Here is a 25,839-nt window from a genome sequence, read left to right as displayed (position 1 = left end):
AACGCTTAATTAAATCTACTGAAATCTGGCTCTTCTCTGAAGTCGTATTCTTGGTAACTGAGATACACTCAGTTTCAATCCAGATATTATACCTTGTTGATAAGAACATATTAAAAGGCATTTCATAGGTTTTTCCACAACAAGCCAAAAATATCATGGCCATCAGTCTTGGCTGCACTTTGCCTTTCACTCCAATTAGCAAATGGCAGGATGCTAACACTAAGCTGCCAACAACAACAACAACAACTATGACACTGCTCCCCTCTCTTAATTGTGTCTGGATGGGCAAAAATGGGTTAATGCTTTTACGCTCTGTAAAAAAAAATGTGTTGTCAACATTTCAAGTCTCCCCATAACTGGATTGAGTCACAACGTGAAATATGATGTTGAGAAAAGATGCAGCTTCATTTAATCAGTTGTTTATCCTTTCTCTCTGGTCGACTGTGCATTTAAACGGCCAGTCAGAGAGAAGCAAAAGCATCCAAACAGGAATCTACATTTACAGGTGAGTTTGCTGCTTTTCACAAGTCGACAGGGCAATTTTGTTCCGTGCGTTAGAGATTTGTCCTTTAACACATAATAGGTTGCTTAAAAGCAAGATGCAATCCTGCTCCACAAAGACAAAAATATTATACTATACACAATCTTCACCTTAAAAGGCCGGAAAACCAACTGATTGGATTTGACAGAAGCTGTGGATTTGTTGGTGTGCTTGGGATCATCGCCCTGTTGCATGTGTTATCAGCCGAGCTGAAGGTGTGAGACAGACGGACTCACATTTGACTTATAAATACCGTATTTCTGGACTATAAGCCGCACCTGAATATAAGCCGCATCCGCTCTATTTAAAAAAAAAGATATACAAGCCGCAGATATTTATGTTGTTAGATTAGATATTTACTACATGTACAGAAGGATTTTGAACTGTAAATGATGTACATGTTTGTACCTAAATAGATCTCTGAATAGAAGTCTGAATTGAATTGAATTTCATAATTCTGAATGCAAAACACCGGATCCTGCAGCGTGGGAGTGAGAGGGGCAGGGTAACGGCCCGGTCAGGCGGGGGAGAGATTTGTCCGTCAAGACTCCATTTCCCTGGCCCTGCCCCTTCTCAACCTTTCCCTGACCCTGCACCCCAACCTGGGACTTGCTGATTGGGCCGGAGCTTCGGGAGCTGCGTGCTGGCCTGCGGTCCCCACCCCTGGTCATCCCGTTGCTGCTTCCACCTGCCTGCTGTGCTGTTGACGTCCCTGACCCCCAGTCTGGCCTTCGGCAGGAGGGTCCCCCCTTATGAACCTGGTCCTGCTCAAGGTTTCTTCCCTCCTAAAGGGGAGTTTTCTTGCCACTGTTTGGCTTAAGGTTTTTCTCCCACTATGGGAGTTTTTACCTGCCATTGTTTATGTAATAATTGCTCGGGGGTTCATGTTCTGGGTCTCTGGAAAGCGTCTAGAGACAACTTTTGTTGTATTAGAGGCTATATAAATAAAATTGAAAAGTCATATTTAATTAACTTTTCCTAGTAGTCCACATTTGAAGTCGATCAAAAACACACTTACGTGTTATGTAAGAGCTTTTGAACAATATCTGTTCTTTTCTTAGACAACTTTGATGAAAAGTGTTGATCCACATCAAACGTTGACTCGTGTTAACTCGTACTGAAATAAACTTCATCATCTGACATGCAAACTGACGCCTACAGACTCTGAGGTGTGGCTGTTCGCTTTCATGCAATCTCCACAGATATCCTGAAAAATAAAATTTCCAACTTACACTGTACGTTGAGCTGGATGGAGGAGTTGGTCATGCCCACCACGTTCTCAGCGATGCACGTCAGCTGGAAGTTGTTGTCCTCTCGGCTGATGTTGAAAAGAGTAAGGGTGATGGAGTGGATATTCGGCCAGTAAACATCCGACTGTGAAAAGAGGGAGAGAGACACACAAATAGGGAGAAGAGTGTTGTTTAGGTACATGACGGATCTCTACACCACATACTGTACTGCTGGGGTTTAAATTTTTAATTACTTAATTAAAACTAAGGTAAATTATTCATTCATTAAATTCCCTTTGAAGGAAATGGAATGTGGTCCAGCGGTGCAGGCTAGCTGTGGGAGCTAACGTCATTGATCAGCTTTTACTTAGGTTTAGGTTTACATTTACTCCATTACATTTACTTGAGTAAGTTTTGGGGAAATGTTGTACTTTTAGGAGTAGTTTTGACTCACTATACTTTTTACTTTTACTTGAGTAGATTTGTGAAGAAGAAACTGTTCCTCTTACTCTGCTACATTAGACTACGTTGAGCTGTTACTTTTCTTTAACCCTTTTATCCACGTACGCGTCAATCTCATGACATCACTGGGTGATTCTTTGGGAAAAATGTTTGTTTTTGCATGTTTTGTCACATTTACACAGACTCAAACACACACAGAGTTTCTATGAGTTCATGTTTGTTCTAGTTCTGCCTGGTTAAAAAAGAAAAGTACAAAGGCTTGACATTTTGTGCTTAATTTATTTTTTTATTCTGTTATTATTTTATTTATTATATTATTTATTAAAGTACTTGAATTTACTTTAAGATTATTTTAATTCAAGCTACTTTTTATTAATTCTAATTTATGTTATTATTTTATTGATTAAATTTGCCTGAAGATGATTATTTTGTACTTTTGTCTGTTTGAATGGTTGTGTTAAAAAAATAAATCAGACGTTACTCAAAAGTTACTCAGTACTTGAGTAGTTTTTTCACCCAGTACTTTTTTACTTTTACTCAAGTAATTATTTGGATGACTACTTTTTACTTCTACTTGAGTCATATTATTCTGAAGTAACAGTACTTTTACTTGAGTACAATTTCTGGCTCCTCTACTCACCTCTGCTCGCGCTACCGTCGGTCAAGACAGCAGGAAGCTTTTAAAGAGTGATAAAATGTATGTTTTTGGAGCAACTGATTTCAGCTTTTCACAGTTCTCTCTTCTGTACCTTCAGCCCCCCCCACCAACTCATCCTAATAAGAAATCTGTCTCTGCTGACACCTGAGACCTGACACCTGAGGCCGAGGTCACTGGAAAAAGGCACTAGAGGCACAAAGATGACAAAGAAAATTAAAGCTGCAAGCAGCGATGAACGAGCCCTCGCGCGTGCAATTTGCACCAATTAAGGTCACCATTCAAAAGTTATGGCAGAAAATCGGAACTATGAAATATCGACCAATCAGAAGAAGGGGCGTGATTAATTTGCACCAATGAAGGTCAAGTACTCAAAACCCAATCCGATGACACCACCCACGACTGTCTATGTCAAACCATTCAATAGTTATAGCAGAAAAAAGGGACAACCAATCAGAAGAAGGGGCGGAGCTAATTAAGGCCAATGAAGGTCAAGGACTCAAAACCCAGTCCCATTAATGCAAACCATTAAATATCAAATTTATCACCAGGCCTGGCTTGCGTGCAAAATTTGGTGACTTTTGGGGCACGTTTAGGGGGAAAAAAGGCCCTCATTTCGTCAGAAGAAAGAAAGAAGAATAAAAAAATAAAAAAAACTCCTAAAGGTACAATAGGGCCTTCGCACTGTAAGTGCTCGGGCCCTAATAACACAGCAATTTCAGAGGCTGCTGTTCTTTTCTTGGCGTTTATCTCCGTCTCTTGTTGGAGCAACAATCCTGCCTCCCGTGCCAGCGAGCCAGATTAATGATTTAGCCTCCTCATTGTGGGTTTAACCAAAGCTTCTCAGTCACACAAAAGTGGCTTATTTTGATCAAGGGGAGATTATGGCAGCGACCCACAGAGCTCGTATAAGGAGTTTACCTGCAGTCGCCGCTGTGGCATCAACCAGTAGTTTGTCAACTACCATGAAACACACAGGTTGTTATAGTTAGAGAAATAACAGGAATAATCGTTCAGTTGCGGCTACAAGCACCAAAATTGGCAAACATACTCCTTAGGGGTTGCTCTTTTGATAAAACCATTGTGCCAAAAAAAAAAAAAAGATGGCAGCCTTTTTTTCAAGATGGCCGCCATCGAATATACAGTAATATTGCATTTCGCAATAAAATCCAATAGAGTTGTCCTATTGGAATGATCTTGGTGTCAAATCATAACCTTTTCACTATGTAGAATCTAAATTTGGACCCATGGACTTACACTTTGGCTTCCTTGTAACATAAATCAGTCCCAGAATCCTAATATTCTGCAAAATTTGAGTTTTTTTTGTTATGTTTGACACTGGTAAAATGGATGGCAGTGTATACTTTAGTATTGTTAGAGGTTTTGTGTGTGGTTTTTTTGGCACAATGGTTTTATCAAAAGAGCAACCCCTAAGGAGTATGTGTGCCAATTCTGGTGCTTGTAGCCGCAACTGAACGATTCACCTGTTTTCTGCCTGTTATTTCTCTAACTATTATGGAGCAGAAGCTTGTTCTTAATAACCAGAAAGTGTGGCTTTAAAATCACACATTTATTCTCCTCAAAACAAGTTGCAACTTACAAAAAACGGGAGAAAACCGATCTTTTTCCGACATCTTCAGCAGTCAGTTAGAGTCTAAAGCTAACGGTTAACACACGTTAGACCATTTCCTGTAGACTTCAAAATAAAAGCATTTCCATTTGAAACCGGAAATTGGGTATTTTCAGTACAGTCCATTTAACGTTTATGTTCATGTTCACTTTACTGTAAATAGCTGTAAATAAACTGTAAATACTAAATGTAAATAAACTGTAAATAATGTAAATAGTGCATCTTACACATTTTAACTTTTAACAGCATTTTAACATTTAACAGCTTTAAGTTCACTGTTCACTAATACTACCTTATATATGGTATTGTGTAGGACTTTGGGGCTTAACGTATAAGACAACAGTAAATGCTATAGTTCTCTTACAAAAACCAGCCATACGTTTTATTAATAGGGTGGGATATTATGAACATACAAATCCATTGTTTATAAAATCCCATGTTATGAAATTTTATGATTTGGTTTATTATAAAATAATGCAAATAATGTATAAAGTTAGATTAAAGTCACTCCCTGTCTGTGTACAACGGTTTCTCTCAATACATGAGTCAAAATATAATTTGCTTGATGTTTGTAAATTTGTTGTACAAAAAGCTAGAAAAGAGACTAAAAGGAGACGTTTATTTATCTGTTGTGGGAGTTAAATTATGGAATGACGCTAACCCAGATTTATAAATGTGCAGCTCATTTTCAGTTTACAAAAAAAAAGATTTGTAGAGCAATCTTTGAAAGCTACAAAGGTTAATATTTATTTATTTTTTGTTTGCTGCTGTTCTCTGATTATATATATATATATATATATATATATATATATATATATATATATATATATATATATATATATATATATATATATATATCTTTACTATTATATAATAATAATTCATTTTATTTAGAGGCGCCTTTCATGTCACCCAAGGTCACCTTACAGGATTAAAAACAAGAAATACAATTAAAATACATTTTATAAGTTAAAAATACAACAAAAAAAATAAAAAATAAATAAATTAAAAAAAAATGTATATATGTAAACCTTATTGGTCCTTCTTTTCTGTTTTTTCTGGTTTAGTTTTGCTATTGTTTCTTTGTTTGTATGTAGGACAGGCATTAATATCAGCACTTTGCTTCAGCCTGTGCCTTTTCAGTCACTATTTTTCGATAATGTTTGTGTTCAATGTTTGTAGAGTGATGTGACTGAATAAAGAATTTCAATCAATCAATCAAAAAGGAAGAAGAAAACCCCCCATTTGTTTAGTATGATGTGCTGTAACACATTTCACATCAACATAAATGCTTATTTCTTCTTTTACAAGCGTTAGTGGGACCAGTCAGCTCATATCAGTTAGCTCATATAGATGCTTTTAGACTTGATTAAAAATGGGCTTAAATTAATCTGAAACTTGTTACAGCAGCGAGTCTTAAACCTGTAATGATGCATGCTCATTAATACCTTGACTTCTGACCAAAACATTTAACATTTAATTACAGTAATTATGTTCTGGGCTCCGAGCACTTGAAGCTCCGCGGTTCGTCTGAATGGATCTGCTGCCACTTCAACGCTACTTTCATTCCAGATTGTGTTGGGAAAAAGCTCGCCAATCATCATCATCATCATCATCATCATCATCATCATCATCACTGGAGGAGTTTAACAAAGACCAGCGCAGCAGCTGCTTATATACGCCACAAAAAAAGTTAATAAAAGCCAAGATTATACATTATTGAAAAGGAAGCACAATATGACCCAGTGGATTCAAATTTCCACATCCTCCAGCTTATTCGTGTTATTAATGATAATAGACGTGCTCTGGGCGTCTGAAGCCTCTAAAAGCTGAAAATCTTCAGACGTGGCAACCCAGTCGCTCTTTGGGCCATTGAAGCGTAATCTGAGTTTGTGATGTCACAGTAGGGATGGGCGGTATGGACTAAAACATTTATCACGATAATTTCTGGCATTTATCCCGATAACGATAAAAATGACGATAAAAAAATACCAATTCAACTCCACCTTTGTAACTATAAATCTATCACCATATTCAGTCTTTGGAGCCAAATCACTGCTCTAAAAGATACTAAATACTAAACTACACCAATTAAATTGAATTAATAAAAACCAATTAAATGAGTTACACCTGTAAAACTGTAATGACTCAGATCCTCCATGTTTGTTACACAAACACGTATCAACGGAAATTTATCCTTCTTTCTTTCTTTCTTTCTTTCTTTCTTTCTTTCTTTCTTTCTTTCTTTCAGGCTCATATCCTCCCTCCCTCCCTCCCTCCCTCCCTCCCTCCCTCCCTCCCTCCCTCCCTCCCTTCCTTCCTTCCTTCCTTCCTTCCTTCCTTCCTTCCTTCCTTCCTTCCTTCCTTCCTTCCTTCCTTCCTTCCTTCCTTCCTTCCTTCCTTCCTTCCTTCCTTCCTTCGTTGTGCATGGATTTAACACTTCTTTTTTCCCTCCCTTCCTTCCTCCCTTCTCCCCTTTCCTTCGTTCCTTCCTTCCTTCTTTTTTCCTTTCCCTTCCTTCCTTCCTTCCTTCCTTCCTTCCTTCCTTCCTTCCTTCCTTCCTTCCTTCCTTCCTTCCTTCCTTAAATCAGTTTTACACAAAAACATCATCAACAGGAATTTATCGTTTTTACCGTGAGATACAAATTCTTACCGTTTTTTTGGCGGTTTATCGTGAACGGTAAAATATCACCCATTCCTATATCACAGTTCCCTGCAGATCTGAAAATCTCTCTGAATGACTTTATCAGAGAGGAATTATCCAGTTTCCTTTTCTTTATCTTTGCATCTCGGTACATTTCCTGTAGCTCTAAAGTGGGTCGTCTAAAACTGTGACAACCACTTAAAGAGACACATGGAAGAGAATAACCTGCTGTGATCAACAGAGACGTAAAGTCATGGTGGAAAAAAGAGCTTATGTCTCTTTGCCGCATTTTCAAAACAAAAACTAAAAATGACGAAAGAAATTGTGTCAACTTTTGACAAAATGTATTATGTCTCCTTTAAAGCTTGGGTGCTGTAAAGTGTGGCTGGGAATAGCTTGCAATGCTGCTTTAATGAGAAACATTTAACCTCTGGTTCAGACTCACACAACGGACTGACACACACGGTTGCCAAAAGTCATTATCTGTGGCGAAGTGACCGAGCTCTGGCAGGTCAGAGCCGTCCGTCTGGAGTCACTAATAACACCAGAACTGTTCTCCAGTAATGAAAGATTAGAGACGGGAAGAGCAGCGAGGAGCACAGTGTCTAACAAAATATGAACGGTGAGAAATATGTTGTACGAAAAATAAGATATTAGTCTAGTTTTTGCCTCGATACGTGCCGAGATAATTTGTAAAGTTATAACTCCATCACTGCAATCACGTGATGAATCTCTGAGCCAGTCAAATGAGCAACTTCATCCCAATCTATCATTAAAGGTAGGGTCCCTGATTTTGGAGAGCTAGCAAGATTTGAAAGTGGCACCTCCTCTAAGCCCCGCCCCCTCCTCTAAGCCCCGCCCCTCCCCCCCTACGGTCAGCGCTCCGTCCAAAGCCACGCCCCCACAAACTTTGGGGAACGCGTATTTGCAGGAGTCGAGTTTTCCAGGACATTTTGGACAGCACATTTTCAACAAAACTACCCCATGTCTCATTCACCTGTAAGGGAGGCCGGTTTTGGGGGGGGGCAGGGGTGGGCTGTGCCCACCCAAACATGCATCCTGCCCAATCAAAGTTGTGGGGATCCTTTATTTTTTTATAATTAAATTTTTTTATAAATATAAAAAAATATCACCGAATATGTGTACCATTTCTGATTGGGTCGGCACTGCGCATGATTTTTAGACACCAATGAACACATACCGCAAAAGTTGTGTCTCGGCGGAGGGACCGACGTCCCAGCAAAATGAGAAACAGAGAAGTTCAGAACAGCAGACAGAGACACACTGAAGGCTGATTTATGGTTCCGCATTACACCAACGCAGAATGGTGCGCGTCGCCGCGTAACCTACGCCGCATGCTATGGCATAGCCCTACGGCGTAGCCCCTACGGCGGGGGAGGGGGTTACACTGGGACACTCTGAGCTGAGGAAGACCCGTGGGAAGTGGACACGGGGGCTGCAGGAAGCAGAGTGGCAGGCTGGAGGCAGAGAGACGAGACGAGAGCGCGCATGGGACTTAAAATGAAGGCATCTGATTGGTTCTTTCCCCCCTGCCAATCCTCTGGTCCTGGACCAATCCGTTTCATTCGGAGCGCAAATAACAGATTGGTCAGAGTTTTTACAGGATTAAAGCTGTCAGAGAGGTCGGATGTTTTTCTTTCCTTTTTCTGAACACATTATTCACTGGCTACTCTCAGGATGGAAGGACCATTTCACCCAGTATAACCATAAATGTTTTTGAATACGATTAAGCTATCTATCGTTAAGGTATAAATAGGGCTGTCAAAGTTAACGCGTTAATAACGCGTTAACTTAACGGCCTCTTAACGCCGACATTTTTTTTAGCGCACAATTAACGCGCAGGATAAAAAAAAAACATGCATTATACAATTTCTGGCGGTCGACGTCACCCGTAGCTTGAGGAAAAGTGTGGTGAACTGAAAGATGGAGAATGAAAAGGGACTTTTGAACAGCAAGTTCACTTTCAAAAAGATGTCAGATGGTTTTCTAGACAGGACTAAAGTTATTTGCATGTACTGTCGATTTGAAATGAATTACCATCGAAGTACGTCGAGTCTCAAATACCTGCAAGCCAAACACACGACCGATGCAGAGAAAACAGACAACGCTGGATAGCAGCTTGCAAAAATAATGTGTGCACTTTATTTGTTTGTAATTTATTTTTTGTATCACCCTGTTTTGATCCCACTTAGGAGAAGAGGATATTTTTTTAGCCTTTTATTTTCCTCCATATGAGGTTAGACATTTAGCTGACCAATGCACTTCATGTACGATGTTTGTGATACATATGGTTCATTGTTTTACATTGAGCTGCTTAAAAAAACAAGGAATCTCAAGTTAGTCTTTACAAGTGTAAAGTTGGGGACTATGTTGTGTTTGTATTTATGAAGGAACGTTACATTCAGGGCAAAAGCTTTTTTTGTGGAAAGTTGAATACACATTGGCATGAAGAAGCATATTTGCCCTTTCTCATGTTGTTAAAGGAGCTTGAGGCTCCTTTTAAGAAATGAGACTCTCTAGCGCCACCCTTCACCACGACGGCCGTCGGGGGTACTGCAGCCAACAGTGAAGCCGGCACGGGAGAACGGGGAGAACGTGCATGCAGCGTCATGTGACGTCACATCCGCAGCCCAGCGCAGGAAATTCGGGACCGAATTGCAGCACATTTTGCAGCACACAGCCTGTTCAAGGCAAAGGAGAGACACACTAGAGGGCTCATTCTTTTGGGTTTGGAACGCTTCATCTGACATTATTACTAGAAAACTTAAAATGTATACGGATTTTTTCATAAATCCTGCCTCAATCCGGCCTCAAGCTCCTTTAACAGTATTAAAAACATAAATAAAATACCTTAAGATCATTTGGAACAGCAAAAAATATTTGAATAAATGTGCGATTAATATGCGATTAATCGTTTGACAGCCCTAATCAGAAAAAAAGGCCAGAGTTGAAAATGAAACCAACCTGAATTTGAACACAAACATCCAATAAATAAATCATCTCTGAGTGTTATTTTTAGTGCAAGCGTGTGTGTGTCTCACCAGGTGTGTGTTGATGGAGTGTAAGCCGCTGACGGTCCAGTCCACTTCGGGCACCGGCGCTCCGGATCCGTTGCAGCTCACCGTAACGTTGTCGCCCTCCATCACCAGCACGGAGCTGTGGCTCACGCTGATCTCAGGGAGGTCTGGAAACAGTACAGCACAATTCAACACAAGGTAATTCAAAGTGCTTTACATCAACAACGTTCAACGTTTTTATTCTCGTTCACTGCAGACACACGTGCACCAGCACTTTCAGCAGAGACCTCTTGCTGCTGTGCAGACACTTCTTATGTAGTCAGGCAGGGTGGAGAGGTTGATTGGGCACACCTGTGCCCAATCTGCTGAGTGGCTGCTCCTCCACCCTGCCACAAACAGTAAATAACAAATAAAATGAAATAAAATGATAATAAAAGAGGTAAAATAATAAAAAGCACAAGTAGTTGAAACGTAAGGGCAGTAGATACAGCAGGTACATCTCATTCTTACAATGGCAAGAATTACGTTTCAATACGGTCAAAACGTACAAAGACCGGGTCAAATACATTATTACAAAAGCAATCTGTAACAATTCGTACGGTGAATTAAACCCATTTGACAATTTTATGCCACACTGAGTGTGTTTACATGGGCAGTTTAATTCCTCTTTAATTCAGAATTAAAATGAAATCGGATTTAAAATTATTAAAAATTACCATGTAAACACCTAATTCCAAATGAAAATGGCCATTCCGAATTAAACAAAGTAAGTGGTTAGTTTATTCCGATTTTAAATCCGAATAGAATAATTCCACGATCATGTATAAACTCATTCCTCTTTAAATTAATTCCGGTCTTTCTTTCTGTTCATTCCCTCGCCCGTCTGTCTCCATGACGCTTATATTCCACTGGGCTGGTTTTCCAAACAAAGTTTCAAGATGGCAGCACGCAGTAAACGCTGGTCAAGAGCAGAGACCATTTATTTAATAAATAGCTTGGAGGACCTGGAAATCATTAAAAGAACAGATGGCAAGAAACATAAAAATGGTGAGTTTTTCAAAGTTGTAGCGGCTAAGTTTGTTTTTCTTCCGGTAGACGTAACTTCAGGTAGTTTAACTTCCGGTCCCCCCCCTATCCAATCAGAACCTTCCCAACCCCCAGACCTTAAGCGCAATTGGATAAAGCCGATCAAAAAGTATAAACTCAAAGGAAAATAGAAGGAAAATAGCTTAATTCTGAATTATTTAATTCAGAATAATTAATTCCGAATTAAAAAGCATCATGTAACCGTGGCCAATGCCTGTTTCCAGGTCTTATTTCACACAACTGACGAGAATTACGTTTCTATACGGTCAAAATGTACAAAGACCGGGGTCAAATACAGTATTACAAAAGTAATCTGTAACAATTCGTACGGTGAATTAAACCAATTTGACAATGAATACACAAAATACACCCCAAAACACACCCAGCAACGCAGACTCATGTCAGAAAAAAAGAGCACACCTGCCACGGGAAGTGTCTGCATATTTCCTCACCAACACATTTAATCAACTTTCATAAACAAAGAAAAATGAGTACAAAGGGAGTGACATACAAACACCCACACAAATAACTAGCGAGGTTCCAGGAATGAGTCACCACGAGGAGATAATACTTCAGAGACTACCGTCTCTGTCAGGAACAACACGCATCTCCTCACATGTGATTCACCCCGTGAGCCCTGTCACACCTCCTCCTCCTCTCTCCATCTCACCCCGTCTCCCCGGTACCTCCGTTAACCCCTTCTGTCCCGGTGCTTTCTGCCACTCATCCTGCACTCCAGCTCTCCCTCCCTCCTCTTCATACACAATGAAGCCATCTCACAGGTTGCCTCGTTTAAATATCTGGGTGTTTTTATTGATAGCTCGCTTACTTGGAATATACGGTGGCCGACAAGGGCCAAACACACTGCAACGGCCTAATGCGTCTCAGTTAAGGAAAACGGCTTCAAGTACAGAAACGATTCAAATTCACAAACTCAAAACGAGGTACAAAAAGAGGAACGTGGTGCAAATGAAAAAACGTGCTGCAAAAAACAAAGACAAATGCAGCATCATCAAACGCTGCAAATAGAGAAACGATGCAAAGCACAAAACAATATAAAACAAGAAACCATCTTCAAAAGAAAAACGCCTCATAACCGGTCACTACAACCGGAAGTGCTCCAAACCTGCAGGGGGCGCCGCTGACTGAACCACAGTGTTTACATCCATGGTTTAAACATACAGCAGGAACGGTAATGTGATTTTTATCTGACTATAGAGCCGTCTGGGAGATTTGCGAGGCCTTGTGCGAAATGGCTGGGGGGGGGGCCCTTGGGCGAAATTTTTTGGTTTTTCGGGTCGGATCGGGTGTCTATATGCGCAATTTTAACTCTCCAATTAGCAAAATACTGGATACCTTCCCCTGCCTCATCATCATCATCTCTTGCCTCGACGCGGGGCCCTGCGGCTGCTTGAGACCCGGTCGGATCGGTGATTTTTGTAACAAATTTATCAAACGAGCCTTTCAGAGAGGCATTAAACTCTTCCATTGTCTTTAGTTTTTTTCTTTTTTCATTCCCTGATGGAAATTTCCTGAATCTGTCTCGTTCTCTCGACATTGTGTGACAGTTTGTTCCAACTCCACCGTCTGGATCAGAGCAGCTTGTGTCTGCGCTTGGTCTGATCAGTTGTATTGAACAACAGACACGCGCATCATTGCACATATATTTATTGATATGCACAGACTAGTACACATTTAGGTCTGTAATGGAACGTGACTGTTGATATTTATAAGGGAAAAAAGGAAAAAAAAAACGAAAAAAAAAAAAATTGAAAAAAAAATTGAAAAAAAAAAAAAATGGCCCATAGCGCGAAGCCCCGTGCGGTCACACGGTTTGCACACCCCTTGCGGCGGCCCTGTCTGACTTTATTTATATACGATGTTTATATCACTGTACAACCCTGTACATTACGAGGCGTTTCGTTATTATATTTTAACGTTACACCCACGTTACACGTTACACCACATGTTTGTGATTGACCAAAATAAATATTAACTAACTAACTAAAAGCCCAACCCGAATTTCCCACACGTGGGACGATAAAGTGTGTCTTAATCTTAATCTTACCGCAGTTGTGGATGTACATGTTGTGCAGCGGTATTTTGGAGGCTCCGTTCCTGCAGAAGAGCTGCTGCGTGTGCAGCGCCGCGTCGCCACGCTGCTGCCACAGCTGGATCCAGTGGATGTCGCAGGAGCAGTCGAACACCACCCCATCCAGACGTCTGCAAACACAAACGAGAAACAATACGCTCAACAGCCGCCACAAAAAACAAGAAACAAGGTTAAGGTCACATTTCTTTATATAGCGCATCTGACACAACCGAGGAAGATAAAAGTATTTTATTTACAGGCTCAAAAGAAAAAGAATCCACATCAAGACAAACAGAACAAAAACACGAGAAAATGCGTAATGACAAGATGTTAAAGCTCAACTCCAAGTGAAAGCCAGCAAGTAGAAAACAGGTTTTGCCTCGAATGTAACAAGGTTTCCAGACACTCTTGTTATTTAAGAGCATCTGCGTCTGCTAGGATCCAGATACCAAGTACCGTCGTCCTGGATCACCTGTCTGCTCTAACAGGAGTAGAAACGAAGGAGCGGTGAGTTCTAATCCCACATGAAAGAGGAAATGACATCACATATATGTAAACAATATTGACTGTACATTTTTATACATACCGTAGTTTCCGCACTATAAGGCGCACCTTCAATGAATGACGTATTTAAAAACTTTTTTCCATATATAAGGCACACCGCATTATAAGGCGCACTAAATATCTGGTAAAATACCGTACTATAGTGGCTGGGGTTGAGTTACGTATCTAGGGAGGGGGAGAAAAAAATACATCTTCACACTGAATATCATACAATACACAGTATCAAGTTGCAAAAAAACCACCTCAGCAGGACACAGAGTGTGGGGGGGGGTCCCCGCACAGTACATCCAAGTGATCGCCGTCTGGCGCTCGAAACCCGGAGACTGTTGGGGGGGCTGATAAGAGGGAGGAGCCAAGGAAGGCGTTGAAGTTGAGGGAAGTGTGTGTGTTTTTCAGTAAGTGTCTGTGACGCGATAAGTCCGCGACCTTCGCCCAGAGCTGCTCTCAGCCAAATGTCCTTGATGTTATCAGGCGGCTCGTTCAGTTCTGAGACAGGGATCCGCAGGTGTTCGTGGGAGAGGGGAGGGTTAGTTTTAGTGGGGGCAGAGTCATCTTGTTTACATTCCACCAGAAAGATTGTGACCAGGAGCGATCGGCCTGAGACCGATAGAATTTTGCTATCATGATTACAATTATGAAGCATCTTCAACATCCTCGACAGACAGAATTTTCCAGACACAAGGGCTTCCAGTATTTGTAGGAATCCATTGTATATCCAGAAAAAAATGTCCCATCGGGGCAAGAGGGCTCCCTTACCCCCTGTCTTCTGGTTGCAAAAATTTGGTCAATTGTGCCGAGAGACCAGTTAATCAATTCCATGATGGTAGAGTTTCGGAGGAGTGAAAAAGAAGAGACTCTGAAGACGAGACAACCAGCAGTAGCAGGGCAGGCAGATAAGGGAGAGAGCAGAAAAAGCATCCGCCTTCGTCGAGAGCCGGAAGAAGAAAACATAAAATATGAAAATATGAATTGGACAGCAGTCCTGAGTGAAAGCCTGTCTGCTTGTTGAGTATAAAGTAGTTGACAAAAGTCACTCTCTTTTTTTATATGGCTAGGTAAACAACCCCTAAGGGGGGTTTAAACTATCCCAGCTAATCAGTAACACGTCACAACTATGACCATCTCATTTTCACTGAGAAACAAAGTTTAGCTCCGACCAGTTCCTTAGATCACTAAGGCAGATTAAGCCGGAAATTTTAGATTTTATGAGCAGATATATTCGAAGATAGTCCATCAAGCAATGAAAGAACATGGCGTTTTGTAAAAATATATACATAACAACCCCTTGGAAAGAGTGTGTACAAGGAAAAAAAAAACAACCTAAATGGGACCAAATTGGAGCCCTGCGGTACGCCACTAGAATGAGGGGCTACACAATTTTTTAAAAAGCACCAAACTACTTATAAAATTCATGCCAGTAAAATATGACTTTAACCAATCGAGTGTTGTCCTTTTGATGCCCAGTTGAAGACAGGTGAGGACCCCAACAGTTTCAGAGGCTGCTGTTCTATTCTTGCCATTTAAATTCAGCTCTAATTGTAGCGACATTCCTGCTTCCCGTGCCAGGGAGCCAGATTAATGACCTCATCAAGAGCAGCAGTCAAATCCTAATATACTCAAATAAAGTTCCCTAAATCAACAGTTAAGAGTATTAAAACATTCTTAAGATAGGGTAGTTTAAGCCCTTAGGTGGACATAAAACCAGACTAAAAAAGTACAGACTAAAACAGATCAAAAACACAAAGGGAGTAAGAGGAGAGAACGCCGGTGTTTCAGGACCAGGCATCATTTTAACAGTTTTTCCACTTCCCAAAGGCTCAAACACAGTTTGATATTTCAAATATGAATTAGTATAAACCTGTGTTGCTTTAAGCTTTTATCAGACGCAGAAGTCCAGTAAGCCCCTTTGTCATTTCACTGTTTCACAGCCAGCATGTTTCAGTCATTTGTAGTGGACCGAAGCTACTCCAACAGGAGCCACAAAACGCACAATTGTTTGTATTTTTTCCGAATAAACACAAACTAAAGCATATACAGAAAACTGTAAGTCTTGTTCTTTGTCTTTTTTTTTTTTAACCGCAGTGATTTTGCATTGAGTTCTTAACATTTCTAGGCAACATGCTTCAACAAATCCTCCACTGGTGCTCCCGAGCTGCCATTGCTGCTCACTAAGTTGTGCAGACACAGCTAAAAACCAACAATAATAATATCGTATTTTCTGGACTCTAAGCCGTTACTTTTTTCATAGGTTTTCAACCGTGCGGCTTATACAAAGGTGCGGCTATTCTGTGGATTTTTCTTCCACCGCTCGGGGCGCACTAACTGGAATTAGAATAAACACTAAGACAAAATAAATGCAAAGAAGAATACAATACTTCTTCTTTAGCAGATAGAAGTCGGTAAAAGCAGATTCCAAACAGATAAATAGATAAATAAATACCAGTTATTTTCTCTTGGTTTTGTCCCGTTTTAATCAGCAAAGTTGCTGCCGTGTTAAAAGACACTGTTAGGAAAGGATCTATTTAGGTACAAACATGTACATCATTTACAGTTAAAAATCCTTCTGTACATGTAGTAAATATCTAATCTAACAACAGAAATATCTGCGGCTAAATATCATTTTTTTTTAAATGGAGCGGATGTGGTTTATATGCAGGTGCGGCTTATAGTCCAGAAAATACGGTAATTTAAAAAGAAAATCACAAGCAAACTCAACTTACAACTCAGTTTAACTGCAATTCAGATATGTCACCACCATCATCATCGCCTAATTTTATCAGGATAAATGCATGTCCAAATGTCCTTATAAGGTCAAGATCTTGGAGTTAGTAATGAATAAATGCATGAGTTACAGCAGCACCTCTTCACATTCTCACTGTCACATAACTACAAACCTGAGCTAAGTAGGACTTCAGGACGGATTTGCTTTTTCTAGAAAGTGAGTGAGGAAAGAATCTCTTCTTTATTGAACAGCTTTGTCCACAGCCATATCCTGTGGCCATGGAGACGATGCTGCTCCATTTCAGAACTTTGAAATGATCAGTCTGCATTAAGCAAGAGGAATAACTAAAGAGACAGGTGCTACATTTGGTATTAACACCTGGGAGGACAGTTGTGAACCATTTTATTCCAGAATAAATGGTTTTGAGAAAGGATAGAATAGAATAGAATAGAATAGAATAGAATAGAATAGAATAGAAAGCCTTAATTGTCATTATAATAATATAATGAGATTAAGCAGCAGCTCCATAAAAGTGCACACATGTAAAAGGCTATGTAAAAAAAACAAATAAGAAACAGGCAATATAAATATATATACACTATGAAAATAAATGAATGAGAGAATATTGCACATAAATGGAGAAACGAAAAGAAAGAACATCTTCTGACTGAATCTGATTAGAGAAACATTACAGTACACCTCACAACAAGTGTAAATAAATAAAAGTAAGAGTTTTACACATCATGTGACTCGTCACATCAAGGGATCACAAGTGAAGTCTACATGTATCCTGCAGCGTGAAGTGATGCAACCAAAACATTTATTTCCCACCGAGGCTGCATTTTTCCTCAGTTCCACCTACAGTACCATGTTAGGGGGGGGGGGGGCTGCATGTTGATGTGCATGACTGGCTTCAGAACCCCTTCCCCCAGCAAACAACCTGAAGATCCTGACGGAGCAGGTTTTAACTGTCTCCCCCTCTCTCCCACTCTTTCTTTAACGTTCAGGCCCAGATACAGTCTGAGATGACGAAGCCAGGATTGGTGTGTGTGGCTCCGAGTGTGAGAGCTCGGTTCAGGGAGCATGAGAGATTACTTTCAGGAATCCAGTCCATACTCGAACCCCTTGACAATACTTGATGTGCTGGAATACTGTAGACCTTATGCAGCACTTTGACTCCACGCTCATCATCATGGAAACTGAGGAAAAATGCAGCCTTGGTGCAGCCTTGGTATATATATATATATATATATATATATATATATATATATATATATATATATATATATATATATATATATATATATATATATATATATGCGCAATTTTAACTCTCCAATTATCAAAATACTGGATACCTTCCCCTGCTTCATCATCATCTGGGCTTGCCTCGACGCGGGGCCCCACGGCTGCTTGAGACCCGGTCGGATCGGTGATTTTTGTAACAAATTTATCAAACGAGCCTTTCAGAGAGGCATTAAACTCTTCCATTTTCTTTAGTTTTTTTTCTTTTTTCATTCCCTGATGGAAATTTCCTGAATCTCTCTCGTTCTCTCGACATTGTGTGACAGTTTGTTCCAACTCCACCGTCTGGATCAGAGCAGCTTGTGTCTGCGCTTGGTCTGATCAGTTGTATTGAACAACAGTATATATTTATTGATATGCACAGACTAGTACACATTTAGGTCTGTAATAGAACGTGACTGTTGATATTTATAAAGGGAAAAAAGTAAAAAAAAAAAGAAAAAAAAAACGGCCCATAGCGCGAGGCCCCGTGCGGTCGCACGGTTCGCACACCCCTTGCGGCGGCCCTGTGTGTATGTATGTGTATTTATCCACATACAGTTTTCTGTATTTTCTACTTACTAATATCAAGTATTCCCTGTTTAAAGTTATGATTTTTAAGTTTTTAAAGGCCCATACCTCTCTACATGACAGTTCAGGGGATAAATTCAAGGTCAAATGTCTTCCTTTACTGCTCAGCAGAAAGACCTCGGGGATTCAAGCTCACCGGAGCCCCAGTTTTCCCCGTACTCTGTAATTATGACCAATATTATTAATAACCTGCACCTCTCCACATTACCCACGCTGCCTCTGGCAGGGGCGGAGGGGCCTGCGTGGGTGTGTGAGAAAGTGAGCCACCCCTCCCCTTCTCACCGTCACCGGACTTTTTTAATATGTGTGTGGCAGGGTGGAGGATTGGGCGTGGTCTGCGGGGGAGCAGCACACAGGTGGGCCAGGTTCTGCTGATTTGGCACACCTGTGCCCAATCAACCTCTCCACCCTGCCTGGTTTCATAACCAGCGGCTGCACACCAGAAAGGGGTCTGCTGAATGGAGGTAGCTTGATGTGAGGCTATGCCCAATGTAGGGCTGGGCGATATATCGAGATTTTAATATATATATCGATATATTTTCAAACGCGATATGGTACGAGACAATATCGTTTATATCGATTTAATTATTTATTTTTTTATGATTTTGATATAGCTTATTTTGTGACAAATTGACTTGAATGTTTTATTTGAGATTTGCAAAAAATGTTTTATTTGCACAACTGTCAACCTCAGTGGAAAAGTCTGCCTGTTACTGTCTACATTACATTGTATTAATTGCACAGTGTATTTTAATTTAATTGTTATGCAGGAAAGGGATATTTGTTTTATTGTATTCAAGAAGCATTTTATTCTATATATGCAGGTAGTTTATTTTTATTTCATTTGTTTTATACATTTTGATATTGTTATATATATTATATATATTAACTGACTGTTTTTTTAAGGGTTTGCCTCAGAAAAAAATGAAGCTAACAGAGATGCTATGCTATAATGCTTTGGGGGAAACCCCAATTATGGCACAGAAAAAATATCGATATATATCGAGTATCGACATTCAGCTAGAAAATATCCAGATATGACTTTTGGTCCATATCGCCCAGCCCTAGCTCAATGTGCCATATTTTTAACTCCATTTGGATGTCTTTGTGCCTTTTTTTTGGCATGCCACGCTCTGCGTGTTCTCCTTTCCACCTCATCACCCAGGTCCAGTTTGCCTTATCCCCTTTTACGAGGGGAGGCCGCTCCGGTCCCTCACAGGGTGCCACACTCTCATTTCTAATGTTTGCCCAGCCTGTGGAGTAAAAGTGTGACTTACATTTACAGTAACTTTAGAAAGAAGGAAGAAAGAAAGGGCTGAAACCTGGATGTTGACCGATGTCTGAGAGAGGACAGATTCTATATTTTGAAAGCAACAAAAGCAAACAGCCCTGTGACCCCAGACATGGCGGCGCTGGCAGCGCGGCGTCTCCTTCAAGCCTCCTTACGATCCCCTCTGCTACTCCAAGGCAGAGGTAATGATCACCACCGGAGGCTGTTTTTCTGGGAAATGTGCGCAGGTGCTGCGGCTGAGGAGCCGTGGATTACAGCAACAATCAGCTACGCCGCACCGCCGCGCCGCTGCCAGCGAGCTTTGATCTCGCCGCTCGGCGCAGCGTCCTCTCCTTACACTGTTGTCAGGTATTCATTTAGCTTTTTAAATCCTGTGGGCTTAATAAATTACTTTATTGGCTTACTTTTGCCACAGCCTCCTTGCTCCGGGTTTGACTGTTTGACTGCGCTCGCGGGAATCCAGCAGAGATTTAACGAAATAGTCTTACTTTTATTATTATACATTGATGTTATATATTCTGACTCTGCTGCCATGTGCACTTGGGATAGTTCTCTCTCTCTCTTACTGACATCTTTGTTTGTAACCTCTGTTATATTAAACACATTTGTTTCCAGCCACGGTGAATTTTGCAGGTAAATCTGCCGTTTGGCACGATATTTAGTATTTTATTCACCGCTCTTTAATCCCTTCATGTGGGTTCTTCTATTCTCAATTTTTGGAGACGAGTGCTCGCTCGCCCTTTGTTTTTTTTTTCTCCTTCTCTGCATTATACACCTCGTCTCTCACACACAGACCTGTCAAACTGTGCAGCCAGTACCTTCATTTATTTTTATTGTAATTACTGTAGCATGAAAAATGTATAAAAGTGAACTGTCACGCCGTCAGACGTCTGATTGACAGACGCGTGCTCGACGGCCGCGGCTTCAACGCGTGCAGCCGTAAAAACTGACACATCAGAGCTGCACTCCTGCTCTGCTGCTCCGGTTTAAGATCAGCAGCATGTTCAATACCACATATCTGATGGAGAGCACGCTGTAAACATCTGAACAACTTGGGTTCCATCTAAAGCTGCTTTCGTCAACGAAGATTATGACTAAATATCGTCATATATCGCGTGCGTCGCCGCGTAGCCTACGCCGTAGGTTCTGCGTTGGTGTAACGCGGAACCATAAATCAGCCTTGACTGCAGTTACTTCCAAGATGGAACGAGAGTCTTTGGTTTGGAGTGACAGAGAAGTGGAGTTACTTTTAAGTGTGACTTTAGAATATAAAACGGGTAAAATACAAGAAAATATTGATGATGGCCAAACAAATTGTAAACACAGGTCGCACAAATGACGCTGGTGGCGTTTCTGTCTCATAATGTGACGTTCTGAAGCCTAAATGTCCGTTTCCCTCCGTTTACAAGCAAACGTGAAAACTGAGTTTTTGAAAATCACCACTTTGGCCGGAGTTTTCATAAATGATGGTTTTTGGAGACTTTGAGCTTCGTTTTCGTGTAAACGAACGGCAAAAACACATGAAAACGCCTCAGTTTTTGCTCCGTGTAAACGGGGCCTCAAACTAAAATGGAAACAGGCTGACAGAAACAACACTGGTCCCATCTTTGCTTCATCAGTTTGGTCAGTGAGGCTTTTTCTTTTTCTGTTGTTGTCTTTTGTTTTTTATTTTCAAGCCACTGAAGAACATTTTCTCAAGAGCGAGACGTGATTTTGGCTTATCGACAGCACCACCTGCCCAGCAATCAGAGAGGACCGAGGGGACGCTGGGATTCAGGTCAGGGACAGCAGGAGGCGGCGAAAGTGGACGAGCCGAGCAGAGGCTTAGGTTTGTTTTGCCCCCCCACCCCCTTCATTACATTTCTGCAGGGACTCTAAAAATGGTTGTTTTGCCTCGCTAGACAACTAAACTGGAATAAAATAGTTGCAAAATTGGGGCATATTCACGCTGACAGTATCAGAGCCGCTCGCTGTGGCCGTTACATTTTCAGCAAAGTGAAAAATGTGGAAAATAAAAACTAACTGAGACGGTTGCCGATGACAAAAACTGTAAATGACTTCTCACATGAACAGTCGTGTTCATGGGAGGATCTTTTTTCTTTCTAAATAATAATTCTGACAATAATTGTCGGTAGCCGTGTAGTGAAGCCATCAACTCTCAGCTCTTCAGGTTCTCAACAACACGAGGACTAAAGCTTGAGGATTTGTTGATTCCAGGACTCTGCAGGTGAATATATTTTGCAGCACGTAGCGATTCGTAGTCGGTGGGTTTTGTTCTGTTCTGAGCTTCTTTGTTTTGGTGTTAAAGGGGACCTATTTTGAAAACCAGGTTTTCTCTTGCTTTAACATTTAAAGTGGTCTCTCCTCAGCCTGCCAACTCAGAGAAGGAGGAAACAACCAGATTCTGCAGTGTCTGTACAGCCGCCCGGATGAGCCGTCCAGTGTGATGTGGATCTACGAGCCAATAAGATTCTGCTCCCTTTCGTTAAGTCGGGCAGACACTGTGCGATTATCGGCTCGTTTTGAGCCGATTTTCCAGTCGTGCGACTATTTTTTGGATCGGGCCGGATTTCGACCCAAACGTTGGTTGTGCCTCGTGCAGTAAACGTGGGGTAACGACGAGAGATTAACACCTCACGATGAGAGATTAACACCTCACGACGAGCTCCCGATCACAAATCGTGTGCTCGCAAGAAAATCAAACGTGTTTGAAATCCTGGTCGTGCTACGACCCGATTTGCATCATCTTTTCGCAGAGAGCATGCGCAATCTCTGATGTCACGTCAAAAACTATTATTTGTAGTTTAAAGTGTTGCAAATTCACATTACAAATCATGTTTTAATAGCAGAAAAAAAAGACCGCATTTCCCACGTCTGCCCAACCATATGCATACGGCGTAGGGTACGCGGCGACCCGCACCGTACGCCGTAGGCTCTGCGTTGGTGTAACGCGGAACCATAAATCAGCCTTCAGTATGTGCTCTGTCTGCTGTTCTGAACTTCTGTGTTGTGCTCATTTTGCTGGGACGTCGGGTCCCTCCGCCGAGACACAACTTTTGCGGTATGCGTTCATGGTTGTGTCTAAAAATGATGCGCAGTGCCCACCCAATCAGTCACTGACTACGTTTACATGCAGTCAAAATTCGGGTTATTACTAATATTCCGGTTACTGAAACATTCAGAATATTCCGTTTACATGGTAATTAATCATTCGGGATATCTGGATCAAACCAGCGACGCACGGAGAACGTGATGACGCAATTCCCGTCATTTCTGCTTCTTCTTCCTGTATCCAAATTCAAAACAAATGCTGCTTCAACTTTTCTCTCTCCTTCTTGTAAATCTTCTATCCCGGTACTTTCTACCGTCTACAAATGCAGAAATGTTCATATCCTTCATTACATTTATGAAGTGATTAGTCTCCTCCTGGTCTTGGTTTCTCCGTGTTTATAAGAACTTCCTGGACTGAAAAGACCAGGATTCCTTGTGAACAGAGCATGTGCAGAAAACAGATTCATGTTCCGTTTGATGGGGATATTCTGTTTGGCGTTTACATGACCCAATATTCAGGTTTTAAAAGGAGTAACCCAGGGCTCATATTCTGGTTTTTAAAAACCGGAATATGAGCAAATTTGGTTTATTCAAAAGGGTTATTGGTGTTTACATGGCCGTGCAAATTCGGGTTATTGCTAATATTATGGTTTTAAAAGGGTTATTGATGCTGGAAAACGCAGTGTCTGACTACCTCGGGAACACGTATCGCTGCCATGACAGATCAATATCACAAAAAAAAGAAAAATACATGATAAGAGGTTGTCTAATATTTCCCCAGGGGCCTGGATTAACATAACTGTCAGTTATATATTGGTGAAACAGATGAAACTTCAGCGCCAGATGTGACACTTACGTGTTGTTTCAGATGTTCTGCAATCTGTTTGTCCCTGAAATAGTAATAATTCATGTGATGTCCAAATAGGCTTTTAATGCAGTTTTAGCTGGGAGACATTGACATCATTCACTGAAGTATTAGATTATATATCAGAGCTTATATCACCCTAGCAATTTTAAACTACAATATTGAATTTATATGTTTTCCCACCAGGAACCAGGAATTATGAGTTTTACTCTCAGCCTTTGACAGCTTTTTTAACTGGGCAAATACCGGTGACTGAAGCGGTAGCTGAGGACGGAGAGCACATCTTAAATATAATAATAGGCTTTTACTTGCTGGACACGCGGTGAGGTCTAAGCGGTCTAAACTCTGCATCAGCCGACTATCAAATGTCAGATATGCAAACAGAAGGAACATCAGAACGTCACATCATGTGACAAAAACGTCACCAGCGTCATGAGTGCGACCTGTGTAACTGTCAATATTTTCTTGTATTTTACCTGTTTTATATTCTAAAGTCGCACTTAACCCTCGTACTGTCTTTGGGTCAAAATTACCTAATTCTTCTTCCTTCTCCCTTCCTTCCTTCTTTTCTCCCCTCGTACATTCTTTCCTTGTTTTCCTTTCCTTCATTCATTCTTTTTTCCCTTCCTTCCTTCTTTTCTCCCTTCCTTCCTTCCTTCCTTCTTTCCTCCCTTCCTTCTTTTCTCCCTTCCTTCCTTCCTTCCTTCCTTCCTTCTTTTCTCCCTTCCTTCCTTCCTTCCTTCCTTCCTTCCTTCCTTCCTTCTTTTCTCCCTTCCGTCCTTCCTTCCTTCCTTCCTTCCTTCCTTCCTTCCTTCCTTCCTTCCTTCCTTCCTTCCTTCCTTCCTTCCTTCCTTTCTCCATTCTTTTCTCTCTTCCTTCTTTTCACCCTTCCATCCTTCCTTCCTTCCTTCCTTCCTTCCTTCCTTCCTTCCTTCCTTCCTTCCTTCCTTCCTTCCTTCCTTCCTTCTTCCCTTCCTCCTTCCTTGACCTGAAGACAGCACAAGGGTTAAAAGTAACTCCACTTCTCTGTCACTCCAAACGAAAGACTCTCGTTCCGTCTTGGAAGTAAAGCCTGAATTATGGTCCTGCGTTAAATCGATGCAGAGCCTACGCCGTACGGTGTGCGTCGCCGCGTACCCTACGCCGTAGGCTCTGCGTTGGTGTAACGCGGAACCATAAATCAGCCTTAACTGGAAGTTACTCGTGTCATTTGTGGATGTTTTTTTCCAGGATTCTGATTGGCTAGCATGACTTTATCTTCTCGTTACACTGCCCCCTGTAGGTCTGGCTGCTCATAGCACCTTAACAGCTATTTATGCAGGTTCGTGTAAATGATGGTATTTTTCAAAACGTAGAGGGGGAAATAACTGTTTTTGTAAATACCCGGCTCTGTGGAAACGTGGCCTAAAAGTTCAACTGACCTTGGCTGACCTGTGCCAATGATGCATTTCAGCCTACAAATAATACCCAACCCACGTTTTTTTTTTCCTTTCAAAGATAAAAAGGGCCGCTCTCGATTTATCACCGCCTTCAGGTTGAACAGCAAACAAGTGATGGCATGTTAATGTTCCACTGAGCGTATAGTCTGTAGATGTCCGCCGATTTCACGGCATAAGGGAGACATCGTTTCCTGCACCAGCGTTATCACGGGGGCTCTTGGCCCCCGTGATAATTAAAATAAAATTAAAAGTAAAATTAAAAGGGCAGAAATGTCTTGTGTAACAGCGAGATGGCCTGAAAGCTGGTTTATATCTATTCTATGGGTAGATTACTCCAACCCGTTCCAGATGTTGCACTAATTACCACCATGAAAGTGAACGGGGAGCCGAAGCTCTGGTACCTGGAGCTCCTGGTCCACGGTGCAGGTGAACGGTAGAAGCTGCATTCATCGGTAGGGCTGGGTGTCCATTCAAATGTCAAGAATCGATTCGATTCCGATTCTTAAGATTCAGAATCGATTATCAAGATTTGATTCGATCCAATATCGATTTGGGTTAGTGTTATTAAAACTGTTTTTTGAGCTGTTGCCTGAATTATATGAGTGTAGTTATGCAACATATTAATACTAGTATTATATTGAGATTCAACAGAAAG

General features: G+C 41.1%; 1 protein-coding gene across 1 annotated transcript in view; it reads right to left on the bottom strand.

Moving 5' to 3' along the window:
• LOC133456763 (NT-3 growth factor receptor-like) overlaps window positions 1–25,839 on the bottom strand; it is a 262,203-nt gene that overhangs the window by 156,115 nt on the left and 80,249 nt on the right. Inside the window, exons 2-4 of the mRNA XM_061735336.1 lie at window positions 13,354–13,508; window positions 10,224–10,366; window positions 1,774–1,915 (exon numbers count right to left, since the gene is read on the bottom strand). Of these exons, the coding sequence (XP_061591320.1) occupies window positions 1,774–1,915; window positions 10,224–10,366; window positions 13,354–13,508 (440 nt within the window). The remainder of the gene's footprint in view (window positions 1–1,773; window positions 1,916–10,223; window positions 10,367–13,353; window positions 13,509–25,839) is intronic.

The sequence above is a fragment of the Cololabis saira genome, chromosome 2 (genome assembly GCF_033807715.1).
Source record: "Cololabis saira isolate AMF1-May2022 chromosome 2, fColSai1.1, whole genome shotgun sequence".
NCBI lineage: Eukaryota > Metazoa > Chordata > Actinopteri > Beloniformes > Belonidae > Cololabis > Cololabis saira.
The sequence above is the reverse complement of the archived record's forward strand: the minus strand, read 5'-3'. Positions and strand labels throughout refer to the sequence as shown.